Here is a 19,876-nt window from a genome sequence, read left to right on the forward strand (position 1 = left end):
TTGGAGGCTTCCAGTGACGATCAGTTGCTCTTGCATCTCTATATACTAGGTACCATCAACACTTGCTGAGTCAGTATCCAGTTACGCAAGTAACCGAGAAGCGGAAGAATGCATCTCATCGGCATAATCACAACCAGCATTGACATATCTCTCACCTCCATAGCGTTGCTCCAGCTCTCTCGAGTTGTCTGGATACGGCTTCGTCTTTCATTACTAGACTAGGTAAGTATCCATGAAATTTTTTTTTAAAAAAGGAGAATAAGCATTGGCAAGGCTTGCGCCTGGTTTTCTGTCGTAGTTGTGACAAAATTCAGTGGCATCACGGTCATCAGTACGTTCCTACACATCAAATTTCTTATGAAGGGAAAGAATTAAGGTGTTGACATCCGATCTTTCTCTTAGGCCAAGTAGCAAGGTATTTCATCACTGTGTGCTGTAATCGCGGCAGTCCTCTTTTCCTTGACGTCTCAGTAGAAAACCCGGTCCTCCCTTTTAGTTAACCATCTTCCCACACGTCTTGACGCACGTCAGAGTCCGTCTTTCGAGGGAAGAAATGAAAAAGAAATCTTTTAGAAGTCATGCCGAGTTTCCATAAACTTGTCCCGTTCCTAATGCCCATTGCTGCGTGGACGGCGAAGCTTGCCGGTTTCAACATCATCATATCCCATCTTTCGCCCAACTGCCCGGTTCACTACCACTCCGCACACCCGCTACTCATAGAATAACATATACGCCATTGTACCTCCCTACCTTTAACATCTGTAGGGAATATCTCGGAGGCCACGTACGGGGGTTCCAGCCTCCTTGTGGTCACCTCCACCACAAGGATAAAGCGAGTTATCGAACAACACAAATAAAAGCAAATGCCGTCTCGGTCATGCATAGGAGAAGTCTAAGAACGCCCGGTGCGTGCCATCTTCCAGTCAGTACTCCTGGATATCGAAGCAGTCGTCCCTTGTTGCTGCCATAATTGAGAAACCAGAACCGTGTAAATATGGATTCTCGAAAAACTTCTGCGACACCTTGGAAACTCCCATAGCACGCCAAATTTATGGAGAACCCAGCCCTCTCAAACTGTACATTGGATTGTCCTTTAATTCCACTATGCTTTGCGCTGAAAAGCACGTCGAGGTCCTCGAGAAATCGCCGTTCCCAGTTCCAGGGAGGGTTCTATTGAACGTCGACCCGATAAGTTAAAGCCATTTACAGGCCCAGCCAGTGAGTGAATGCTGTAGCGAAATCCCGGGCGATAATGCATACATACGTGAAACGAGAGCGTAAGCGGGGACCGATCTTCAGTCCAGCTTAGCCATCATTTCTTGTTTTGTCATGGGCGTGAAATTATCTATATCGAGACCGCGGCTCGCTAAGACGGGTTTCACGTGGGAAGGAACCAACTTGTGGTTCATGTGTGGCGCAATGGATAATTCTAAATAGGCCATGCCGTTAGCAACTATAAAAAAGAGGGAAAGGAGAGGGGTAGAATTTACCGTGTCTTGAGAAGTCGAATAGATTAGGTAAATCCCTTAATTGTCCGCTCGAGTGCCGAGAATCCGGTAGCTTTGTGCTAGGGTCGCGAAGCTCGTCGAAGAAAGGATGAACCATAGCGTCAATGGCACCAAGACGTTCTGTAGGCGTGTATTCCAGCAACCTTGCTATCAAATCCAAAGCGTTCGCATCTGCCTTACGGAACACCTTACTGAACGGGTGAGGCTTGATTTGCGGGAATTTATGCTCCATGTAGTTCGGATTCATAGTGCGAATTTGCTCTCGGGTTGGAGTCCCCAGCACCTTAATAATTTCTACCAACTGGTCGATACCAGACTCACCCGGGAAAAGGGGTTGACCTAGCATTAATTCCGCCATAACGCAACCAGTCGACCAGACGTCTACATATCGCATGAGCCGGCATTAATGAAATATTGGAAGGAACTATTACTTACCGATCTTGGTAGTATAATTGGTAGCACCAAAGATGAGTTCGGGAGCTCTGTAGTACCTAGAGCAAATGTATGAAACATTAGGCTCGTTCTCCACCAAGATCTTTGCACTTCCGAAATCACATAGTTTGAGCACGCCAGTGTTCGGGTCTAGTAGAAGATTCTGCGGCTTGATGTCGCGGTGGCAGATTCCTTGCGAATGGATGTAGGCCAAGGCTCGGAAGAGTTGATAGATATAGAGCTTCACCTCAAGAGTAGGCATGGTCGACTTCATCTTGTTGAAGAATCGCGAAGCTCGGTAGACGGTCTCAGGTACGAATTCTTGCACCAAGTTTAGATAAACCTCATCTTTCTACTCACACATATTTAGTCAGCGATTGAAGAATTGAAAGGCCGACATGTCTACTTACCCGCTCTCCGTTAGAGTAATAGAAAGCTTTCAACTGTACGATGTTGGGGTGTCTAACGATACGCATAATCTGAAGCTCACGATTCTACAACCGACGATTAGCAAACGAACAAATGATGTACCCCACAATTCGATAGCAAAACTAACCTTGAACCGCTTGTCTTGCAGCACACGCTTGATTGCAGCATCTTCTCCCGACGGCGAAAGCTTCGTCTGGAAGACAACGCCAAAAGACCCATTTCCGACGATCTTGCATTGAGTGTATTGCAGATCCCTTGTTTCTCCGGTTACTCCATCCTGGACTTTCTCACGAATGACCTCTGTATCTTGATTTAGTGCCGTTCACCACACACATTATACACTACCACGAAAAGCGAGAGAAGGGATTGGTATAGCTTACCTCCCATGCGGAGAGTATTGAAAGCCGCTGTTGGGCGGTTTTGCGCCATGTTGGACGAATCGATGCCGGTCGCAAAATGGTACAATTCAGGGCGTCTCTCGAGCCGTCAGCAGGAGGAGACGGGAGGTGGTTGACGCGCGGTTTGGGACGCCGTGTTGGGCGACAAATCAATAGGCAATTGGGTCGGACTGGGTCTCGATCGCAATTGACAGGTGACGAGGTGGTGGGTCAATATTGTACTGGCTCAAATGTAGTACGAGAAGAGGCGACTCTGAATTGAAGTGCCGGTCGGACCAGGACAAGTTTGGGCGGGTTCGAAATAAAGAGACGATGGTGTAAATGTGCGTTAGACTCGCAGACAAGAGGACCGTCTGATTGCGAGCATAAACAAAAATTCCTAAGATTTCAACTATTTAGGATCTATGTAGAGTCTCGAGAATGGAAGGGGTCTAGTATCGCGAGAGGGCGGAGAGGTTAATGTAGGTAGGGATTTCTGGCGGGGTTGCAAGTGGTCGAATGACGGAACGTGACTTGAAAGAAACTTTTAGGTGTCCACTGCAGCGAAGTATAGTAGGTCGAGCTACCTCAGGTACTTCTAAATAAGAATAGGACTAGGCAAGCTTGTGGTAAGGAGAAAAAAAGAGAAAGGGGGGCAGGTGAGTTTTAGATGTTTGTACGTTGTTGGTAGGAAGTCAGTAGGGTTAAGGTAAGGCAATGCATTGATCTCGGACGCTGGACGTGGAGGGAGAGACTGAGTGGTATGTGCTAGGCTAGTAGCAGTAGCAGCTTGCACCTGCTGCACTTGCACTTGGTAGCCTGTCCCGTCTCTCTGCCTGTATACCGGCCAAGAAGTGGACTCACCTTGTGGGATGATGACCCTCTCTTTGGGTCTTGGGTCTTAGGAAAAGGACTCGACTACTTCAGGTATATGTTAACGATGACTGCCGCTGCACTAGAATCGTTAGTTGATCGGAAGAGATACGGATGCATAGGCGCTGCGGCGTCAAATTGAAGATGATGGGGGGAGACTAGCTGATTGTAAAAGGACGGCAACAAGCAGGGCAAAAGAGACTTACACGTTTGGTAAGTGGCGACGAGTTTGCGCGGGAAGACGTACGTTCAATGTTGGGAAGGGGAAAAGAAATACGTAGAGAGAGAGGTAATGTATGGTTATGGTTATGGTTATGGTGATGTGTAGTAGTAAAAGGTGGTAAAAAAGTGCATGTGTGGTAGGTAAAAGGTAGATAGGCGGACGGCGGAAGGTGGTGAATGTGGGAAGTTGATGGTAAGGTTGTGTTTGAATGGTCCAGAAGCAAGAGGAGGGGTCAAAAACTGGAGGGAAGGTACACAAGTACCCAAGTATTGTCGTATCGTAAGAGGGACACACCTGGGCGCATCGACCGGCCGCAGTCGGTTGTGGGCTAGAGGTACTTCGGTACATCCGCACCTTCCTTACATCTTCAGAATTACAGAACTACTACAGAACTACGCATCTACGGTAGGTGACCTAGGTACTAGGTAGGTAGCGTAACTGCCTCATGTAAACTGTGACTGCACGCACATTCCATATTTGATGGATACTTACGTATGTATACTGCACTGTACGTGTTTTGCGTATTATACATTCCATTAGCTTAATGGCAGTTACGTACCTTGATTGTTATGTAGAATTGACAGAAAGTGCGAAATAAAAAAAGAAAAAAGAAAGTCGAAGACGAAGAAGGAAAAAAGTCGCCGCGCAGTTTCGGGTCACTCCAAATACGGCTTTGGCTTCGAGCTTTAAGATACTAAGAAGTAGACGAATAACTCCCCGACGAATCAACGAGCTCATATAGAATGATGAACGTTATTAGTCTATGTAGGTACCCTACGATTAGGCGACCTAGCTTCATCCTAAGGAGAAACCATTGCTACCTGACAGGTCGATTGTAGATGCATACATATATAGATATGTAGGTAGGCAAGTATATCGAAATTGATTATTAGGATTCGGATATTACAGCTAATAAGCTATCTATAGTACCACTCAGACTTACAGATCTGAGATTCTTGACATAATCACATTTTCGCGATGACTTCACACGAGAGAGAAAGAAAGAGAAAGGGATTCAATAAGCATAACTATGGGGTATGAAGATTTCAAATCTTTGGTTGAGGCTTTGAACTCCCTCGTTTATTGTTGAGAAGACACTTGGTACACTTGGTACACACCTGCCCGTTCTCAACTTGCCAGGGTATGTACTGCTGTATGTGTATGTATGCACAGCACGGATTCTCCTGTAATAGCCTCGAAAACCATTGCTCGTCAAGGAAATAAACTGCAGGCGCTTTCCGAATCAACATATCTCAAATGCTGACCGGTTGTATTTTGACTTGGAAGTCAATACGAGAGGGCTAGCATGTCTCTCTGTAAAGGATGTCTTCGGATTTATACCCCTCAGTTCCTCGAGAGTTGCTGTTGGCATTTCTCCTCACAAGGAATTGCTTTGTCTTCGAGGCTCGAATAACATCTGGCAGATGACAAATAGGAGCAAAGAAAGAACGGATGACTGCTTTACACAAGTTTTTTTTTCAGCTTTTTTTTAACACATCAAAGCTTGCGAGAGACTTCTCGTCTTCTCGTTACTAAAGTACCTACAATCTGGCTACAGGTGCTGTACATTTCATACCAGACATCATTCATCCTTGGCAAGACTTACACCAGTGTGTGTGTATGCAAGACAAGGGGTCTGAAAAATTGGGGCTTGCTCATGTGGTCTGTTCAGACTTAAGACGGACAATTAGGGCGCTAAACAAGACTCGGCAACCGAAGTCAAGTTCGAAAAATTTAATGGGAAGTAGAAGTCGAATCTGCAGGGTCAAAGACGGAGCTCCCTTACTGGCTACTCGATAATCCAGCTGCGTCTTATTAATTCTCTTCTCTCTATGAGCTTTCGAATACCGTATGTACATACGTACACTTACGGATACATATGTGGCTATTAGAGAGGGACCGGCGATCTGGATATCTGGCGGTATTTTATCACATGGTGTTACTAGTTTCTTCTCTTATGTCCACCTACGCAGCCTACGCAGTACTATGTATGTAGAAACAACAATAATGCGGCCCCACAATGACTAGGTAGGTACCTAGGGGTAGGTATGTGAATAGGTGGGTAGTCGTTAAGTATGACGATACCTACGAATCACGACTGAGATTTAATCTACATACCTGTCTGCTATACACGTCTCACGTTTACGTTCTTCGATGCGTATAACCTCAATAGATAAGTCAAGTAGCAGCTGAAGTACCAATCTTGGTTATCAATGCCCTGTCTTGTGCTATGTGTCATCGAGCTCAGTCATCGTTGATCATTAAATAACCGCCGACGTGGCACACATGAACCATTCATCCGTGTAACTCGAACGTGGTTTTACACGATCAATGGATTTTTGGAATTGACTTTGTGAGCAAGACTCGGAAATATATCAAGCACTTGACCTATTCCGAATGTACGAAAGTAGCCCCTTACCAACCCTACCAACAGTCAGGATGAGGTAGGCATTTGCAGAGAGATTCCCCCGCCTCACAACCCCTCGTCCCTTTATTTTTTTTCTGGGATTTCCCACAAAATCCTTGGTTTCCCAGCTTCTGTATTCCTAGTGCCCCGCACTTGGGGTGCTTCCACACAGACATCCAACCCCGTGCCCTACTTACCCACACGTACCTTACCTAGTCTAGATATGTAGACCTTCGAAGAATAGATCAGAAAAGAGAGAAAAGAATCCAATTCCTCTTTCACGGTGGAATTGGCATGTCTAGCTATAATCCCGAACCTACCAGGCCCGATTTCAATATGAATTGACTCTCGTCTAAGCCGTGACGAAGACATCTTCCTGCAAGCAGCATCAACTTACATATGAACAAGGCCGTTGGATGAACCAGCGAATCCCTGTCCATAGCCCAATATATCATGAGACTTTTTGCTGCGAGACAACGTCAGAACCCAGAAGCTCTTTTCTGCTTTTATTAGTGCCGGCCAATTGATCCGTCCGCTCCACCTGCTGCATCGTCCTGTTGGCAAATCCACGGACCATCGTTCATCATTTAAAAGCTTACCTACCAGCCTACCTATTAGCCCGGACTTTATAGTGATCCAAGCTCCCCTCGCCGATGGTCAATCTGGGATGAACAATTGGTCATAGCATAACAACGATGAGATGGGTGGTTGAAAGTCGGATTTCAGATGCATTCGTTCTCGAGAGTTTAAGACCCCTTTTTTCGATAGCGCTGTCAGGAACAAGACCAGCCAACCCCGTGAACTGGTCGAACTGGTCTGCAACGCACATGTCGCACTTAGCAGAAGTACGTATGTACATTACATATGTCCATATTGATGCTAGTGGAGAACTGCGCATGCAAGAAGACACACGACAAAAACGCGGATTCATTCGACGGGCCGGGGTGGACTCCTTGCTCTGGATACCCTTACAAAGAGAGGTCATGAGACCTTCAATTTGTACGCGCTAGCCACAAACTTTGGAAAGTTTACCTGGACGGAAGACTGCTCCGTTTCCTGCTCCGTCTTCCTGGAGCCAGTCGACGAGTCAATCAACAATCGGCGTCATAGGTGCCCTATTCTAACATTAGACCCATCTAGTCCCCTTGTTCTCCTGGGAGGCTTGGGGAGGCTTGGGGGGTGGGAAAAAAACTCCAACGAGTCCGATCTACCATGTACATACCTAAGCCATACATACCTAACTTCTGTACGCTGTACATACAGGCATACATACACCGTCACACACCCCGAACCCAGCTGCAAGTCACCAAGTGCCATTTTCGTCCAGTGGCGAAAAGAATTGCATTACTTAGATGGCAAATTGGTATTCGCAAGGAAATTTATTATCCAATATTCAAATGCTCTTGCAACTACATACATACATATGAATGAAGCCCTATGCCAAGCGGTTTCGGGCATTTGAAAACGCTTGCAAGCCCGACTCCGATGTCGAAAAACTGAGGTGAATTGGGCCGTGACAGCTGCACGATCTATCTACCGCCCGAAGGCTAGATTTGCCCATCGACGACATCGTCATTATGATGAGCCTAGCTCTAATGTTCTAGTTCTTATCAAAGGTACATTGCATGTGCTACAAGAGGACTGATTACTACCAGTAAATTTGCTTATACCTCCGGCACCCTTCAAAATGAAACTTCAATAATGGGCCAATATAGATTGAACCCGCATGCAGTGGCTTCTACATATGTAGTGCGCCACCGCTTCCAACGCTACCACCACTCTTTATGACTGGTCACAGACGGCTTGCAGAAAGTCCAATGAAATCCGATGGTTCTGGAGCCTCCGACGTTGAATATTTGGTCTTTTACAAAAATAAACACACCACGTGAACACGCCGGCCACCGTAGAACAATAGTGCCAAGACCGAGCCTAGGTGCTTGACCCCTATTTTGGGACCATGTACCTGATAGGATCTGGCAAAGTCGACGGCATCCACAGACAAAATTCAGCCGGGGGAATGAACACATGGTCTTGTACGCGGGTCGCTCCTCTTTGGCGCCGCATCGAGGCTTGTTAGGAAGATCATGCAATCCTTGGGTCTTGGATCTGCCGTTCGGGGCGATCTAGCCAACATGTGACCGACTCTTACGGAATGTACGGCTCCATCTAATAACTACCTACGAGCGACCCGAAGAACGGTACCGGAGTAAATGCGTCGTGTCTCGTGACACAAGGGACGTAGTAATCCCACCGACAGAACTCGGAACATATGACAGCTTTAACGAGAGCAATCAAACTTTCTCCGCCATTCTGACTCCGTCATGCATTGTGAATCTTATTATTTTGCCATCAGAGTCGCCGTATCGTTCAAACTCAGAAACGAATGCCGCTCGATTAATTCTCGATGGGCGAAATAAGGAGGCCGAGCACCCATGCATACGTACTATCTTATTCAGCTGTATGTACAGCTAGTCGTTTAGCTCGGGTGGGATTATGTTGTATATTCCTTAATTATGACCGACCGAATCAAAGCGTCCCGTCACGATCAAAGCTAGAGACCAATCTCTCGCGGATAGCCGCAGTCGAGGTCGTTCCTCGAAGGTGTCCCTGCCTTGATTTCGAATAACTAGTCGAGAAATTGACAGCCCGATCTCATCCTAGAATATGAATGACAACATCTTCAAACAATGACACATTTATCTGGCCGACGTGGACCGCAATTACTCGTTGACATTTATTGCAGGCAGAAATTGGTGGATACGATAGTGTAAGTGGAGTTTTAAATAAGTTCTGCGGGCATATCAGATATCTTTGTCATGTTTCACCTGAAGATAAACGATAAACCCAACGTCTACCCAGGCACCGGATAGCCGGGAATTGTCGAATCGGAAGAGTCCAGCTCATATGACGATTGAATTTTTTTCGGGTATGACAATGACCTCAGTCTAGGCCTGGTGGTACCTAGATGTAAGACGAAATTGTTGAGGCGGCTATCCACATACCTAGACATACTGCGGTATGACGGTCGTATATTCGGGAACAGCGCACGATGAAATGGATCAAATTGGTGAAAAGGATTAAAATTGATGGATCAAATGATCAAGTGGGAGCAAATGCTGTTTGAAACTTACAATCCACTTTCCACTTTCCATCTCTCAATGTCCAAGCTTCTGGGTCTTTCTGGGTCTTACCTGCCGAAGCTGCCTAAGGTATGGACCCGCGGACCCCTCGCAGCTCGCAACTACCTCGACGATGAAACATTGTGGCTCCATGGCTCCATCCCTGGAACTTTATCTGGGATGTTTATCTGGATATCTGGGATGAGCACGGGTAGCACCGATGAACAGATGAACTCAGATCAGGCGGCTACACTAGACCTAGGATTGCTTAGACCGCAACCACGTCCGAACGTACATACCTAAAGGTTATGTAAACCTATATCTTCTCTTAGCCGGTCAAGAAGCTTCGAAAATCTTCAAACTCTGAAATCCTGTATTCTGCATATTTTCTTCCTAAAACATTCCACCGCCATGGCACCACTAATATCAGCAAATAGGATAATCTCTCGTCAGGAACATTGAACCAACCACAATATGCATGCGGTACTGTCCGTGCTTACTTCGCCCCCTACACCGCGTCTTGATAGGCTCGGACTATTGGTGGCAGGTGACTCGATCTGAGGCAAGATGCCTTCAAGAAAAATCCCGAGCCTCAAGGAAATAGGATATCCACTTTGCAGCCTCGTGATAGACGGTCAGTCTTATCACATGCGAGAAACAATTTTACATTTCGAGTGACCTAGGTGACGGAGACCAAGCTGCTACTACTGCAACTACCCCTAAGACCCTTAGGGCTTTACGCCGGTTCATACGTCCTAGCTTCTAATTCGTCCCATTCGTTGCACAAATCGATCATCATCTCAGACAATTCGGCGCGCAATGCATGTCTGTCTCGGAAAAGAAGAGTCGGGTATAGGTTAAAGATCTTCCTATACCGGGATCGGCATCGATATGATTATCATCTCCTCGATTCGTAAGAGTTTGGTACTTGATGCCGCACATACTAGGACTCATTATAATACCGATTTATACGTATTAATTTAGTTCACGTTATATTACGTCTCATCACACGGCAACTATATATTTACGATACGTATTCCATTCCTATCGCCTCTCTTGCTTATCCCGCTAGGTCCCCTTCATGGCACCGAGCCACTGTTGCCGACTTGGAATATTCTCCTTGGGCAAGTAGGACATGGTTATCTGAATCCGAGAATAACATATGCATTTTACAACTATTCTTGGTGATGGCGGTATGGCGGGGATGTATGGATTTGCTTCAGGCTGCAGATGAGACACTTGGCGTCTCTTATCAAAATTTCATGGGCAACATTGGTGACTTTCGGCATATCGGACGCGCGCTTAACAATTGCCGACAAAGATAAGAATGACCTTCGGATTCTTGGCTGGCCCGATGATCTACATTTCCGAGCAGAACGGAGCCGATGAGGAACGCGCGGAGAGACAACGCCGGCGCCGAGAAACAAAACACTAGTGAGGCAGGCAAGACAACCTTCATTCAGCAAGGTAAGTCACGGTTTGCACTATGCCAATTGGGATGGTCGTGCTGTTTCCGGTGTATATGCCTACCAAAACTCACGTCTCAAGAATAATTGCGCTGCACCAACTAAAGTATTATATATTGTGTAACTTGGGCAGAAACGAGACGCATGTCGGTCTTTAAGGATGATTTCCTACGTTATTGAGGAGGGTGCGCCAAGACTTGTTGCCTTTGTGGAACCTCGGCGCACCCAAAGACACTTCGTCAATTTAACTCACGAGACTCCTCTCTCGCCCTCATTCTCAAAGTTGCCGGGGCTAACATGATTCATGTTATAAATAGATCTCCATCGCAGATTGAAAATCTAGATTATCGGAATTCATATGAGCTTTGGATGAATCCGGTGAGATGCATAATGAGCTCTCCGATATTAATACCACGGTTTTGTCGGTACCAGCGACTCATCCGGTCTGCCCGGGAACAGCTCTGAGCATTACTTAATCAGTTGCGTCTCCAAACTAATGAAAACCACGGTGTCTATGTAGGCAAAGCTATAGGACGTTGCAGGAGCCAAGCCTTCATCTATCCCAGCAACCCAGTAAAGCTGTTCTTGGGAGGTCGATGATATCCGGCTTAATGCCGCGCAACCCATAAAAAGCGACTCGACTCCAAGAGAGCCAATCACCAGCCCTGGGGAGTTAGCGATCGCAAATCCGAAAGGTTCTCTTGCTAACCGGAACACACTCGATGGCATCTCCAGAGCAGCTGAGAAGCCTGGATCAGCCGCAAGACGGGTTGTCGAGGGCATCGTATCCTACCTACATGTCGTTACGAGCTCATGATGCTCCCAGGTTCCGTATTCCCGCTTTGGGAATATGCTATTATATCCCGGCCTTAACAACATATAGAGACTAGAGCACTAAGGTAAAAGTCATAATAATAATGCCCGAGGCGGGGTAGCTTGACGTCGACACAAAAAAAGGACAGGGCCAGGTAGAGAGGGCTGGTCGAGGGTGCAGCATTGACAACGTCTGTCACAAATGACGATGATACCACCTCTTCGGGGGATGCAGGAATCCTCGTCATCTGACGGAAAGAAAAGGGAAGGGAACTAATTGATGAGGAGACCAGACTCACCACACTACCTAGCATGCATGCAAACTGCGATGAAGTCATATTCCTTACCTTTCGATGCGGCCAGATACTTAGCACACTTGATCTCTCTGCTTCCATGCTTTATCTGATGTTCTCGCTCGCGCCACATTATGGATACGCCGGCAATCCATGTCCTAAAGCGCAATTTATAGACGGCCCTTGGGGAAGCCGGTGGCTTACAGATGCGCGGGCTTGCATAGCTTCCTGTCATGGGACCCGATGCTAGGTTTACGAGCTTCAGTTCTTAGACAAGATCTGTCGTCACCCTAGCACGACGGTAGCGCCGATCATAAACCACGTAGAGGGTTTGTATAGAGTCTATGAGCAATTCTTCTAGCTGTGTTGTGCAAAGGGGAAGTAGTAGGCATTAGGGAACCAGGGCCTCGCTTCCGGATCGAGCGACATGCATCCTCCAACACAGTCTTATGGCTGCAAGCAGGTGGGTGAACCCGACAAGCCGACTTCTTAATAATGACTATAGGAGGTAGGCCTGTCGCTCAATTGCCAGGGTATAACCGTTCTTCCAACCAAGCATTTGGTTCCTGACAAGAGGGCTGGCAAGTAAAGAACATCAGCGCTAGGAACAGCGGGACGTTCCTCTTTCCTGCAACTACAGCCGGCCGAGACCTAATACGCACACATATTCGCACATGCTGCTCACGAACTTGCACGCGTTAGCCGAATAACTGCCCGGTATACTTAGCTGCAGATGGGCGAGCTCTGATACGCTTCTCAGCAACGTCACCATCCAATATGAGAGGCTGTTATCCACAACTTCTTCTCCAGTGCCATCACTGCACGTGTGGTTTTCATAGCGGTTGATCCTGCTTCTTCTGGTATTCTAATGCAATCTGAGGGCACGACAGGTGGACCGTCTCAGTTCCACAACGTCTACCACCACAGTATAAGGCCATGGCATGCAGATGAGATGGGGATACCGATTTTCTCTAATCTTTTTTCTCCCTATCACTGGTAATAAGTGTTCGAGCAAGAAGATTAAAGGGACCAATGCCTTACCCCAGCGAGATATATCGCTCTAACCTCCGTTTTCGCGTGCTTTGATTGGTTTTCCTCAAACCAACCCTATGTCTCATTATGACTACTAGAGACGAATACTATACGCGGGAACGCAGCCCCACGGCGCCTCGTCCGGCCGCCCTGCGCTACGGTTGTATCATGCCGGTCCGATATGAACCATAAAGCGCGGCTTCGTAATCATGTTAGGCAGTTGTTTAGAATCGTGGATTCCGGCCGAGTTTCGCCCATCGGGATATCGAACACGCCTTTTCCAACTATCTTCGTCGACTTACGTATGAGAGTTGCACGGCTCACAGCAGCCGGGCTATCTACTACATCAGCGTGGTATTATTTTGTTTAAAGTTGGAGCTTCTATATAGTACAGTTACTGTAGCAGGTCGTTGCGATGTGACTGCGGGTCACTTTCCGGCGTATTACTACGAGATTACCTCAATTTGTCATGGCCGGTATTAAAATAGACTGCCACAAGCACTGCAGCTTTTATTGATATTCCGATCATCGAGGAAATCTCTTCAAATTAACAGCATCATTCAACACTGCCTGGAAGCTTCTTTCGGAGCACGTCATGAGATAGGTGTGCAGCCTTAAAGTGCTTAGAATCTTAGATGACTTTGGAGAGAGCATCGTGATGGAATGTCAGAAGTCCGTGCGATAGGGAATGCATAATGTTCCCAGAAGATTCGCCGAATGTTGTGAGGCTCTTTGACTACCCTAGGACCCATCAGGATGGGACACTCCAGATGTTCCGTTGGCACCACGTAGGCGGTAGTACAGAGGTGTGCACAGAGCTAAGCCCAATAATATGCCCCCAAGAACCAATCGCTAAGATGGAAGAGGTCTAAAACCAGGTGCTACGAGATGATGACCGTCCCCCGAAGGATTCCCGTACGAAACAACGGCAGGGAGATACAAGCCGCTCCTCGGGCTATCGAATGGGGAGAGAAAGGACCTGAAGAACCCTTAATCGGAGACGCAGAGCTACACTGTCACATTTGTTCAGGAAACCCTTAGGCTTCCACCAGGATGTCCTGTTGCGGCCAATTAATTAACCAGATGCACGTCTCACTAAGCGAGTGTGGCCTGGGAATCAGATCATCTCAAACCAACCCTCCTAGGTCAGCCGAGTCGTACAGTACCAAGCTTCAACTATGTATTTCGACGTGCACAAGCATATCAAGGTTCTGACGGTCTCACGTAATAATTAAGAGCGTGCATTTTTCGTTGCTTAGCGTAGCCGCATATTGGATGGATGGATTGTAAAGTAATCATCATAAGCAATGGGATAGGTAAGATGTATGACAGCTAGGTAGAGATATGAAACAATATTTTCGATGTGGGTGTCGATAGAGGCGATTCGAAACTACCTACCTAGTATAACCTCATTTTCCAATCGCCGTGGGATTAGAAGACCTAGCTACATATACCGAGTCCCTTTTCCTAGGTACCTATTTTACATACGTAATCACCGCATTGATATAGAACTCGTAGCCGTTCGAACGCGGACCGAACGGCGCCTCGTGGCGCGGGGGCTAGGGAACCCGCGAATCGCCCATCGCCGCCCTGGGCCCTGACAGGACGCCCTCGACGCGCCTTAGTGGCGGCGCCGAGGATCTAAACCCTGACGCCACGGGTCGTTTTGGAGGGGGGATCGATCAGCTCAATAGCCGGTACCGGGACAAGGACGCTTCGCGAAGAAACTCGCTCACACACTCACATACGGCATATACGCACGCACGCACGCATACCTACACATACGCATACATACCTACGCATATACAGCATGCCGCTCGGGAGTCATCGTCGATAATCGCAGGTAGAGCTGGAAAAAAAGGGGGGGTCGAAGCCCTCCGGTGGATCCATCGTCAGCGCCCAAGGTTGATCAGGTGCCTGCGCGCAGCGCACGTGGTTCTGGTCTGCTTGGTCGGGCATACATATGTAATGTACGGATGTATGTAGGCTTCTCTGCACGGGGCGGTAAGGGGGAGGTTTTCTTTAGCAGTCGGTCGGCAGGGTTAAGGGCGGCTATTCTGGTTATTGGGGTTGGGTTAGGGGTAGGGCAGGGGTTTCTTCGTTCCGTCCCTGGCGTCGTATTTGGTTGTTTTTGGGTTTTGTTTACTTGCTTGTGAAATTCGGTTTCTAAGATATGACTCAAGTCTGTGTGTATGTCATGGAAATGAGGATGGGATTCAATATTATATATCGCTTGGATTGGATTGGTTGATGAGGTGGCTGGCGTTAAGTGGCTTCATATGGCTGTTAGTTGTCTTATATTAGCTTTTGGAAACTCAGCTATTACTCACCGAGATTCAAAATAGAAAACTCATCCTTGAACATCTTCAATAGGTAATCATACATCCTTTCATCAAAGCACATCGTAACGGAAGATAAACATACTAGGTACGTGGTATGTATTGAGTGTTGGGTTGGCTTCCTGTTCTTAATGTCCAGGGGTTGAGTCCAACAGCAGGTACAAGTAATTTCATTATACTTCCGAACGGAATGAATTGAACAAAAGTAAAATGATGAGATACGAACATTGTCCCCTAAAATCGGTTTGGGGTAATGATATTAAGTAAAATTAATCAAAAGTGGTATGTCCTAATAACTAGGACATGTAACACAGTATTTATGTATTTATAGTATAGTCTCCTGTTCGCACCTGACAAGAAAATATCCGGCAGCTGACAAAGACTTCTCAACTAAGTTTTGAAGCTCCGTCCAATCACAAGTCTTCTTTTTACAAAAGTAAAAGTAACATACCCAAGTACCCAATTATCGAACCCATGAAAAACAACCAACGGCCCCGGACATGGATAATTACCAGGTTGGCGTAGAGTACCTCTCTGCCGGCGCAAATAGGCATACTGCCGTCGCAGACTGGGGTGACGATGGGACAGTAGCCTTCGGTGCTGACTCACTAGTCGCTTTATGGCGACCACATGTAGGTCTAACTTAAGAGTTTGATGAGATCGAATGTTCTTTTGCTAATCTCAAATATCTATTCGTTCAGAATACAACACCAAGAGGTGTGACGAATCTCCTTTCGGGACATAAAGATGTTGTCAAGGCTGTTAGGTTCTTACCTAAACTTGAGGGGGAGTCTTCAGCATATTTGCTCACTGGAGCAGATGACCAGTGTCTGAAAATTTGGGCGCTTTTGGCTAACAGCGATGAACCTGGTGGCGCATCATGTATTCAAACTGTGCATGCTCATACAGCGCCTGTAAACTGTATAGCGACCCTGAACGGGAAAGCATCATCAGATTCGGTGTCGAGGATATTTGCTACGGGCGCAGCAGATGCCTCAGTAAAAGTGTGGGCATTAGAAGGTAACGAAATTCGCTTGATACAAACCCTCAAGACTTCCCCGAAGTTCTTCCCACTATCAATAGCGTTGAGTACCCTCAGCCAGGGTGGTGAGGGATTAGTTCTAGCTGTGGCCGGCACGAGAGATATTGTCCAAGTATTCGTTGCAAGCTCTAGCACTAGCCCTGAATTTCAACTTCAGGCCACCTTATCAGGCCACGAGGGATGGATTCGGTCACTGGATTTCACATGGGAGGGTAACAGTCCCGAGAGCGACCTAATACTAGCATCTGCGAGTCAAGACAAATATGTCCGTCTATGGCGATTTCACCAAGGCAAAGAGTTACCCGCTGCAACAGCGAACGGGGCTGACCCATCTCTGGGCGCATATCTACCTGGAAGGTCACCTTCAAACAAGGCCCATCGGTTGCAAGCTGCGGAAAAAGACTATTCTATAACCTTCGAGGCACTATTATTAGGACATGACGATTGGATATATAGTGCGAAATGGTACTCTAACCCATCTACCCGAAAACTTCAACTCCTCTCTACATCTGCGGATAATACACTCGCGATATGGGAAGCAGACCCTTCATCGGGGATCTGGGTCACCACGGTACGGTTGGGGGAGATTAGCCGGGAGAAAGGCGCTACGACCGCGACGGGAAGCACGGGCGGGTTCTGGACGGGTCTCTGGTCCCCGGACGGAACCTCGGTGGCGTGTCTCGGCCGAACCGGCAGTTGGCGATTGTGGGACCACAGCGCGTCTCGGGACCAGTGGCTACCACATATCGGCATCGGCGGGCACACGCGGTCCGTAACGGGCATTACGTGGTCCAAGAACGGCGATTTCTTGCTATCCACCAGTGCGGACCAGACCACGCGGCTACACGCGAGCTGGAGCAAAGGCGGCGGGGCCGGGTCCTGGCACGAGATGGCGCGCCCGCAGATACACGGCTACGATCTCAACTGCATCGACTCCTTGGGCGGGTCGCGCTTCGTCTCCGGCGCAGACGAGAAGCTGATGCGCGTCTTCGAGGAGCCGAAGGCGGTGGCCCGGCTTCTCCGCAGATTATGCGATGTTGTCGGCTCTCGTGACGAGGACGTCGCGGCTATGCCTGACGCAGCCAACATGCCCGTGCTTGGGCTATCTAACAAGGCAATAGAGGCTGTCGACGACGATCTCGAGGTCCGGGCTCCGGCGGCTACTGAGATGGACCGGGACGCCTTGGACCCTGGAACGACTGTGCGCCGGTCCGCGCTCGAGATCGAACATCCGCCCCTGGAGGATAGCCTATCACGGCATACCCTCTGGCCTGAAATTGAAAAGCTATACGGCCACGGCTACGAGATTTCCTGCCTAGCAGCGAGCCACGACGGAACGCTTGTTGCGAGCGCGTGTAAAGCGAGTTCCGTTAACCATGCCGTCATCCGCCTCTTCGAGACCGAGAAGTGGACGGAGGTGAAGCCGCCGCTAACGGCGCATTCGCTAACTACGACGCGATTACGATTTTCTCCCGACGACCGATACCTACTTAGTGTTGGACGAGACCGGCAATGGGCTGTTTTTGAGCGGGATAGCGATAACAAGCAGAGCTACAAGCTATTGCAGTCTAACCCTAAGGGCCATTCTCGAATGATCTTAGACGCCGCATGGGCGCCTTCACTGAACTCATTGGTGTTTGCTACAGCCGGCCGAGACAAGCAAGTCAAGATATGGCGGCAAACACCGGCCGACTCAGGAGATCCCAATATCACTTGCGTGACGACGATACCTGAAACACATCCAGTTACGGCTATCGACTTCTTACACCGAGACGCTGAGAGCAGCGCCTATCTCCTGGCGGTTGGCACTGAGATTGGAAAAATATCCATATATTCGATTGATGCGACCTCGCTTAGCGTATCTACAACACTGAATCTAAGACCAGAGTAAGGTTTCCCACTACCCTAGCAAGTAATCGCCCACTGACAAAAGTTTCCAAGATTATGTCTTGCGAAAGCTGTTTTGCAACTATCGTGGAGACCGCAGCGAACTGCAAACGAGCTGGCGATAGCTGGAGAGGATGGCTCACTTAGAGTATATTCACTTTCAGAGAGAAATCCATGATGTTTTGAGGCCATCTATGCGACTGTCTAAACACCGCCATTATTTGTCCAAAACGTATTCTTCCTCTTGCACAGACATTCATACATGCCTGCTTGTTGACGCCAATTCTATTGATCCGAACGCCAGACCATATATCTCTTAAACACGTTAACGCCGCAACTCGCCGCGCATCTGGTCAAGCCAGCTAATTAAAATTATTACATGGATCATTTATCATCCGCGTGATATCTAGGAAAGGCCGTCTTTTTCGAATCTCGTAAAGGGGCTTGCGCATTATAGTTCCCGAATCATGGATTCCACGGCCTCGGTAGCCGCCGCCATAGTCGTGGTCGTAGATGAGGTTGCTAGTGATAGAGCGTCCTTCTTTCCGGCAATGAAGTTTGATGCGAAACCACTCTCACCGCCATTCACGTAGAACCAGGCGCGGTTGAAGATGAAGAGGACATGTTGCGGGAGATAGAGGACGGTGGCGATCATTAGGAGGCTGTAGAGGAGGAATACGACGGACCCTAAAAATATGTTAGAGCTTGCTATCGGATGCGATATAATATTTTATCTTGCGCAAGGCTGGTATCTTAACCCCTTATGCCTTGTGGCCGTAGAGATAATTCCGGATAGCGATTGATTAATAAAATGGGAAGACTCACAGAATACAAACTTCTCAGTTGGCGTAAACATGTAAACGCCGAAAGTAACCTCGATCTGGTACTGCTTCAGCCGAAGCCAGCGCCCAAATCGCTGGATCGCGTTTTGGTTCTCGGGTTGTTTCGTCAGGTACTCCATCTTGTTTAGTTTTTGCTTTTTAAGTCTTTCCTCTTTTCAGATTTCCTTTGCTGAAGATTTATTCGCAACTAGTTCAATGCAACCCAAGCTCTTCGGCGTTGTTTCTATAGTTCGTCTCGTTCGTGTGATCGAAAAGGGGGAAGCGAGTGGAAAGAATGGATGTGTTGCCCGTAGCCGATATCTTATTTATTTTCCCGACAAGGGGGAAATGGTATTATTATTATTAGAGTTAAAGATAAGGTTCGATTAACTTTAGCTTTGCTAGTATTGGGGAAGCAACGAGTGAGGCGTAAATATTCGTATCGGAAGGTTCGGTCACTGGGAATAGGGAAAGAGAGGATTTAAAAGTAGAAGCCGGGATCGTTCGAGAATCGAGGTCGTGCTTGTGCTGTGCTCCTAAATTGAACGGATTCGAATTGGTTACCTCCACCAAAGACGCGCAATTGGAGTCAATTGAGTGCTGCTTGATTGGATTGGGAAACACCCCCCTTGTTGTTTTTTGAGTGGTAATATGGAAATGAAAATGGACCAATCATATTGAGATAGTGGGGTAAGGGTCTCCCTTTTATTTCTGTAATCCTTGTCTGATCTTACTGTTCACGCTAATTACTTAAGCATACATTGACAAGAAGGAAAAAAGCGGGAGTGACGTCGCGTTGTCGGGTTTTGGCAGCT

General features: G+C 47.6%; 3 protein-coding genes across 3 annotated transcripts; 1 reads left to right on the top strand and 2 right to left on the bottom strand.

Moving 5' to 3' along the window:
* Window positions 1-1,089: 1,089 nt before the first annotated feature.
* On the bottom strand, window positions 1,090-3,104 carry GGS22DRAFT_23532 (kinase-like domain-containing protein). Its single transcript, XM_047966567.1, has 6 exons — window positions 2,750-3,104; window positions 2,497-2,669; window positions 2,351-2,434; window positions 1,944-2,292; window positions 1,491-1,889; window positions 1,090-1,429 (listed from the first exon to the last, which is right to left on the bottom strand). Exons 1-6 carry the CDS (start codon window positions 2,796-2,798, stop codon window positions 1,296-1,298), a joined length of 1,188 nt encoding a protein of 395 aa, XP_047818304.1. The 5' UTR covers window positions 2,799-3,104; the 3' UTR covers window positions 1,090-1,295.
* Window positions 3,105-15,760: 12,656 nt separating this feature from the next.
* Window positions 15,761-18,694, top strand: GGS22DRAFT_23668 (WD40 repeat-like protein). Its single transcript, XM_047966568.1, has 3 exons — window positions 15,761-15,943; window positions 16,013-18,240; window positions 18,295-18,694. Exons 1-3 carry the CDS (start codon window positions 15,812-15,814, stop codon window positions 18,416-18,418), a joined length of 2,484 nt encoding a protein of 827 aa, XP_047818305.1. The 5' UTR covers window positions 15,761-15,811; the 3' UTR covers window positions 18,419-18,694.
* On the bottom strand, window positions 18,562-19,315 carry GGS22DRAFT_23673 (uncharacterized protein). The gene is made up of 2 exons (XM_047966569.1): window positions 19,066-19,315; window positions 18,562-18,927 (listed from the first exon to the last, which is right to left on the bottom strand). Exons 1-2 carry the CDS (start codon window positions 19,199-19,201, stop codon window positions 18,692-18,694), a joined length of 372 nt encoding a protein of 123 aa, XP_047818306.1. The 5' UTR covers window positions 19,202-19,315; the 3' UTR covers window positions 18,562-18,691.
* Between the last annotated feature and the right edge of the window lie 561 nt (window positions 19,316-19,876).

The sequence above is a fragment of the Annulohypoxylon maeteangense genome (genome assembly GCF_022496945.1).
Source record: "Annulohypoxylon maeteangense strain CBS 123835 unplaced genomic scaffold GGS22scaffold_10, whole genome shotgun sequence".
NCBI classification, from domain to species: domain Eukaryota; kingdom Fungi; phylum Ascomycota; class Sordariomycetes; order Xylariales; family Hypoxylaceae; genus Annulohypoxylon; species Annulohypoxylon maeteangense.

Bases quoted from the DNA above. Each gene is read 5' to 3' on its own strand.
- GGS22DRAFT_23532 (XM_047966567.1), bottom strand. From the start codon at position 2,798: ATGGCGCAAAACCGCCCAACAGCGGCTTTCAATACTCTCCGCATGGGA. The intron at 2,670-2,749 runs GTAAGCTATACC...ATCAAGATACAG, and splicing joins CAATACTCTCCGCATGGGAG to AGGTCATTCGTGAGAAAGTC. The intron at 1,430-1,490 runs GTAAATTCTACC...TGGCCTATTTAG, and splicing joins ATTCGACTTCTCAAGACACG to AATTATCCATTGCGCCACAC.
- GGS22DRAFT_23668 (XM_047966568.1), top strand. From the start codon at position 15,812: ATGGATAATTACCAGGTTGGCGTAGAGTACCTCTCTGCCGGCGCAAAT. The intron at 15,944-16,012 runs GTAGGTCTAACT...CTATTCGTTCAG, and splicing joins TCGCTTTATGGCGACCACAT to AATACAACACCAAGAGGTGT. The intron at 18,241-18,294 runs GTAAGGTTTCCC...AAAGTTTCCAAG, and splicing joins ACACTGAATCTAAGACCAGA to ATTATGTCTTGCGAAAGCTG.
- GGS22DRAFT_23673 (XM_047966569.1), bottom strand. From the start codon at position 19,201: ATGGAGTACCTGACGAAACAACCCGAGAACCAAAACGCGATCCAGCGA. The intron at 18,928-19,065 runs GTGAGTCTTCCC...ACATATTTTTAG, and splicing joins AACTGAGAAGTTTGTATTCT to GGTCCGTCGTATTCCTCCTC.